General features: G+C 71.3%; 1 protein-coding gene across 2 annotated transcripts in view; it reads right to left on the bottom strand.

Moving 5' to 3' along the window:
* Positions 1-494: 494 nt before the first annotated feature.
* H696_05722 overlaps positions 495-6210 on the bottom strand; it is an 8990-nt gene continuing 3274 nt past the window's right edge. Inside the window, exons 8-15 of one of the 2 annotated variants that reach the window (XM_009499536.1) lie at positions 3539-3767; positions 3202-3337; positions 2905-3076; positions 2475-2703; positions 2247-2383; positions 1966-2104; positions 1605-1844; positions 495-1458 (exon numbers count right to left, since the gene is read on the bottom strand). In XM_009499536.1, the coding sequence (XP_009497811.1) occupies positions 661-1458; positions 1605-1844; positions 1966-2104; positions 2247-2383; positions 2475-2703; positions 2905-3076; positions 3202-3337; positions 3539-3767 (2080 nt within the window). In that variant the 3' untranslated portion in view covers positions 495-660. Of the gene's footprint in view, positions 1845-1965; positions 2105-2246; positions 2384-2474; positions 2704-2904; positions 3077-3201; positions 3338-3538; positions 3768-6210 lie in introns of both variants that reach the window. The other variant, XM_009499537.1, reaches the window with a different exon arrangement.

Here is a 6210-nt window from a genome sequence, read left to right as displayed (position 1 = left end):
GGGGGGGGGGGGGGGCGGCGGCGAGGGAAGCGAGAACAGATGCATGCGCACGCGGCAGGGCGCGATGCTGGGCAAAATCCCGACACGCCGTCCGGACAGCACGTGAGCGCGAGCGCATCAGTCGTGTGACCATAGAGCGCGCCCGCACGTGCCGGCCCAGCGATGAATTGCCATTGTGATAACACCCGCCCGGGCCGTGCGTGAGAACACCAGGCACCGCTCTCGCAAGTGGTGGGTGTGTATTGCCCCCGCCGCACATCGCGCGCGCGCGTGCTGGAGGGCCGCCCCTCCCACCCCGCTCCAGCAGGGAGGGCAAACAACGGGCCGGCGCCCATGGGGAGGCACGGCGGGGGGAGGGGAGAAGCGAGGGGCGCCAACCAGAAAGGCAGAGGCCAAACGTGTGTGCCGTGCGGCCGCGCGTCTATCTACACACACACACACACACACACACACACACACACACACATACATACATACATACATACATACATTCACGCACACATGCCAACATGCATGCTCAAACACGCGTGGCGGCGGCCCCCAGGCGACGGAGGGTGTGGCACCATGCACGCGCCCGGCACCGAGGGCCCAGGCACAGGGCATGGGGACAAGCAATGCACATGCATACAACACGCGCAGACCCCAGCCCCACCATGATGGCTAGCCCCCCCTGGCCGGCGGCGGCACCAGCGGCGCACTCCCGACCGCCTCATCGGGCAGGCCATACCGCCTGCGGAAAGCCGTCACGAAATGCCCATACAGCGTCCGCGCGTCGGCCACCACCTGGCTCTCCTCCGTGTTGTAGGTCCGGGCATTCTTCAACAGCAGCCCCATGTCCCGGAAGAGACCGCGCCAAATGCGCGACGAGGCGGCCAGCTCGGCCGACTCGGCCCCCGGCGCCAGGCCCAGCACCACGGGGTCCGGCTCGGCGGCCAGCGACGCCCGATCGGTCAGGTAGTACCCGCTGATGAGGCGCCGGCTGATGATCGTCATCGAAATGGGCTCCGCGATGATGGTGTAGTAATCCGGATAGAGCGACCGGTTGGGCAGGTTGTGGAAGAGCGCCGCCGCCTCGCGGAAGGGCTCCTCCCGCGAGGGAAGCGACCCCATGGCACGGAACAGCTCCAACGTGAACCCCAACGCGCCGGAATACCCGCGATCCAGCTGCAACCCGGCGATGGCATTGGCCGGCGGCGGCGGCGGCGGGTCATCGGGCCCGAGCGGCACGGCACCCTTGGCGGCCTTGCGCCGGCCGGTGGCGGTGGACTTGCGCGGCCCGGGCGGCGCCTTGGCCGGCTTCTTGGCCGCCGGGGGAGACGCCGCCCTGGCCGGCCTCTTGGCCGCCGGCGACGGCGGCGCCCTGGACCCTGCCGCCGGGGCACGCGTCGACCCCGCGCCAGCGCTTTGCACCACCGACACCATGACCGGCGATGCGCCGCCACTGGAAATGCGAAGACGCTGAAGGAAAGCCGCACAGCCGGCCCGGGTCAGCGAAAAGCGCCCCCTCTCCGGGGGCAAAGGGGCCCCCGGGAACCAACGCACAAAAGAGAAGCAGCCCGCCGGGGGGGGGAAAAAAAAAGACACAAAGGCACATCGCAACGCACCTTGGCCGGGGGAGAGCCGGCCGCGGCCGCGGTGACAGCGGCCGCCGGCACCGGCTCCTCGGGCACCGCCAAGTCGGAGTCCGATGCGCCGCCGGACTCGGCCAGGCGCGATGCGCTCCGCTCCGCCCGCCGACGTAGCCGCTGCAACTTCTCCTCGATGACCTCCTCAATGTCTCGGCCCTGCTCCACGGCGTCCAGGTACTCCGTCTCGGAGAGGATGTCCTCGGAATAGGTGCGCACCTACAGGCCCGGCAGCCGCAAGCACGGCGAGGACCGCATCAGGAGGGGGGGGGGGACGTGTCAGTATCAGCCACGAACATGCGCACAAAAAAAACACATGCAGGCCCGGCAGGACACGCACGGCGGTTGGCCGCCGCCGGCCGCGCCCGGTGCTCTCCAGTTTCTCCAACTTCTGCTGGGGCGTCAGCTCCGGTGCATCGGTCAGCGACCGGGTCAGATTGTCCACCACGGCCTTCGGCAGCTCCGACACCTCCATCAGCCTGGGGATCCGGGAGGAGGGGGGGGGGAGACAGGGGGGCGAGTCAATGTCAGCGTGTGGCCTCGCTTCGGACGGAAAGCCGGCGGGAAGTCGCGCGAGGGCGGCTGGGGAAGGGAACAAAGCCAGGAGCACGGCAGGCGCACCGCGGCAGTGGGGCACGCCGTGTGTTACGGAAGGATGCCGCCCGGTCTTGGTCGCGCTCGCGGTCAATGCGCGAGTACAGCTCCAGCTCCGCTTCATTGCGGGCCAGCTGCTCGTTGAGCTCCTCGTCGTCGATGATCTGTACCGGGGGACAAATGTCAGCACACCAGCGCAATGCCGGACTGGAATTCAGGGGGGGGGGGGACACTCTGAGGCACATATCCACGCACCGACAGCGAGGCATCGTCATCGTCCTCGCCACGGTCCATGGCCAGCAGCTCCTTCAACATGGAGTCGCGGTCGCGGTGGCTGGACTTCTGGTCGAACTTGCCGGCCTGGATGACCTTGGCATCGACGTTCAGCTTGTACTGGGCCCGCTCCAGGACGAATTCCTCAATCGAGTCGGCGGTGATCAGCCGGAAGACGCGGACTTCCTGCTTCTGCCCGATACGGTGAGCACTTTGCCGAGGGTGGGCCGGGGGGGGAGGGGTGGGGGGTGGGGGGGGGGAACAAGGCTGTCAGAAAGAGGTGTACATGTGCGTGTGTGCGTGTGCATGCACGTGTGCGTGTGCGCATGCGTGCGTCTGGCGAGAGGAGAGGCATTGTGCTCGAGGGGGGGGGGGGGGCGAAGGCGCAGGAAAGCAGAGCGGCACGACGTACCGATCCTGGGCCTGGAGATCGGCAAAGGGATTCCAGTCGGACTCGAAGAGAATGACCGTGGAGGAGGTCTGCAAGTTCAGGCCAAGCCCACCGGCACGCGTGGTCAGCATGAACACGAAGTACGGGCTGTCCGGGGCGTTCCACAGTCGGACAGCATCGTGGCGCTCCTCGGCTGCCATTGGAGAAGAGACGATCGGACATGAGTCAGATAGGGAGTGTCTGTGTGTGTGTGTGTGTATGCGTCCATGGTAGCCAGTCTGCGGCAGGGAAAATGGCGCCCACAGCCGGAGCACGTACACTTGGTGTTCCCTTGCAGGCGCAGGAACTGGAAGGCCCGCTGCTGAAGGTACTGCTCCACAATGTCCATCATGCTGGTCGACTGGAAGAAGATGAGGGTCTTGTGCCCGGCGGCCCGGAGCTTGGGGAGCATGCGCTAGGCGGGCACCACATTGCGGCCATGAGCGAGATGAGGAAAGAAGTGGCACGGGACTGTGAGCAATGGACCCAGATCATGGCCATACCCAGGGCAGGTCCCTTGGACTGTCCGTCGAAGCAGGGCAGGACAGGGCGCAGGGCGGACAGGAAGGGAATGCCCGGGCAGAGGAAGGAGGGGCCCACCGGCGGGGGGACGTACATCCAACAGGTCCAGCTTGCCCGACACACGGACCAGGCGCTCGGCGTACGTGCCGGCCGGGTCCTCCGGGCTGTCGAGCCCGCCAATTTGGTCGATGACCTCGTCGAAGAGGAACGGGTGATTGGACATCTTGCGCAGCTGCATGATGAGGTTCTGGTAGACGTGCGGCCGGGAGGGCGTGCCATCAGGATTGTCTCCGCCCGAGGTTGCTGCGTTCAGGGATAGGGACCTTTTCCCCCGCCATGGGCACGAGACCAAGGGAGAGGGAGAGCGAGAGAGGGAGAGAGGGAGATGGATAGAGGGGGAGGGAGAGAGGGGGAGGGGGGGGGGGGCAATCGACAGGGGAGCGGGGAGGGGAGAGGGAGAGAAGGGGGGAGGGGGGGGGGCAAGCGGGGGAGCTGGGGAGGAGTCGGCCTCGAGAGTGGGTGCGGGCGGCCGGCACGCCGGGCAGCCCCGGCTGTGGGCGCTCATGAAGAGGCGCGCTGGGCCACTGTTGGGCTGGGGAGAGCCGGCGAAACTGCCGGACCGGGGGGGGGGCGACCCGGGGCCCGGGGCGTGGGGGAGCGGGCAAAGTGCGCGAGAAGCTTCCCCCGGGCGAGGGGCCGGTCCCTCGCCGGCGCGTGAGTGCGCCCCCGGGAGAGTGGGAGAGAGGACGGAGAAAGCGCGAAAGAATCCGCCTCCGGCAGAGAAGCCCCCAGGGCAGCAGGCCGGCCTGGGCGTGTCGCAGCGTGGCGGCCGATCTCCGAGCTCGGGGCCGGGCTCCCAAGGAAGCCACCGCCGGCCGGCCGGCCGGGAGACCGTCGGAGGGGGAGGGGGGGGGGGGGGAGATCCGCCCCGGGCCCTGCTGCGTCGGGCCCGGGGCATCTGACCGGCCCCCGCGCGCCGTGTGGGGCTTCTCTCCCTGCGGGCCTCCCCGGGGCAACGTGCCCCTCCTGCGCGGGCGCCAGCGCCCGCCCCACCGCCCCATCCGGGGGCGAGGGCTCTAGCCGCGCCCGGCCGGAACTAGTCGCGAGCAGGTGGCGCAGGGGGCCGGCCATGCGCCGGGTCCCGGCGCGCCGTCGGCATCCCCCCCCCCTCCCTCCCCCCAAGGCCCAGCGAAAAGGCCTGGCCGGGGCCGGGGGCTGTGAATATGAAATTCGCAACAACCGCGCGGCGGCGCCGAAGGGGCACCAACAACCGCGGCGGCCCCGGCGCCCGGCCTGGCTGGCCCGGCCTGGCTGGCCCGGGGGTGACTTGGGGGGGGGGGGGGGGCGCACGCGAGCGCCGGTGGCCGGCCCCGCCGCCCGGCCGCCCGGCCGCCATGCCCGCCCGGCGCCGCGCCGGGGCCACGGACACCAACTGTGGGAACCGCGGCCCCGCCCCACCGGCCGCCGGCGGCGGGGGAGCCGGCCACCCCCGGCGATGGCGAGCACGCACGCCGGAGCCCGGCCTGGGCCTCTCGCCCTGCCCGGCCTCGAATGCGCCGGGACGGGACCGGGAGGGGGGGGGGACGGGACCGGGAGGGGGGGACGGCCGGAAGGGGCGGCGCGGAACGCCGCAACCGCATCCCCCCCCCCCCCCCTTGTGCACTCAAAGGAGACGGATGCCGGCAAAAGTAACGGCCGGGCGCGGGCAGGGGCGCGCGCCGCAGGCCACCCGCTCTCGGGACCGGCCCTGCCCCACAACCCCGCCGCCAGACGCGCCCCGGACCGTGGGCCCCTCCCCTCGGGCGCCCTCTTCTGACCCTGGGGGACATGGGCCTGCCGTGGTGAGCGCGGGCCCCGGCCCGGACACGGCACGCCGGCCTGCGCCTTCGTTGGCCGCCGCCGCCGGCCCGCCCCGGGCATCGAGCGAACGCGCATGCGCGCGGCCCCTTTGGGGCACACAAGGACGCCGCGCCACGCCCCGGCCCCGGACGAGATGGGGCCCGATGGCCCCAGGGGCCGGGGGCCGCGGCGCGGTGCGCCCGGCATTCCCCGCCCCTCCCCCGTGCGTCTCTGCCGGCTCTGGCCGGCGCGCGCGCGCGCGCGCCCGCGTGCTTCCACCACACAGGGCGAGTCACACGGGCGACCGCCGGCGTCCCCGGGCCGAGGAATGCCACCCCTGGGCAGGGTGTGTGATGCCGGGAGTGATGCGGGGCCGGTGTTGCCGGTGATACATCCCCCCGGCCCCGGGGGCGCCCTCGCGCGCAAGATGATGCCACCGCCGGCAGCGGCTGCCGGAGTCCGGCCGTTCGTGGGCAGCCCCAGGCCGCGGCGCGGAGGGACCGGCGCGCTCTGGGGCGCGGATACGCCGCCCCATCGGCCGGGGTTTCACATTGCTCCGGAAAAGGGGACCGCGCCTCCGGCCCCGGGGCTCGCCCGGGCACACACGCATGAGTGATATCATGCGTGACGTCCTGCCTTCCCCCCCCCCCCCCGTCCGAACCGGACCGCCCGCACCCGAAGAACAAACACCTGCCCCCGCCCGGCCCGAGGAAGAAGCACGCCATGGCGCTCGCCCCGGCCTCGGTTGCCGCGGGGCGTGCCCCCATCTCCGACGCCCCGGCTGCGGGGCAGATAAGAAGCCCGCAGCCGGGGGGAGACCGCGAACGGCGCGACGAGGGCGGCGGACAAGCGACCCAACACGAGCGAGCGAACAGGCGAGCCGCCGGCGATCTCACGAGCCTACCGGTCTTTCCCCCCCCCCCCCCC

This window comes from Fonticula alba, assembly GCF_000388065.1.
Source record: "Fonticula alba strain ATCC 38817 unplaced genomic scaffold supercont2.13, whole genome shotgun sequence".
Lineage (NCBI taxonomy): Eukaryota > Rotosphaerida > Fonticulaceae > Fonticula > Fonticula alba.
This window is presented reverse-complemented; position numbering and strand designations above follow the sequence as displayed.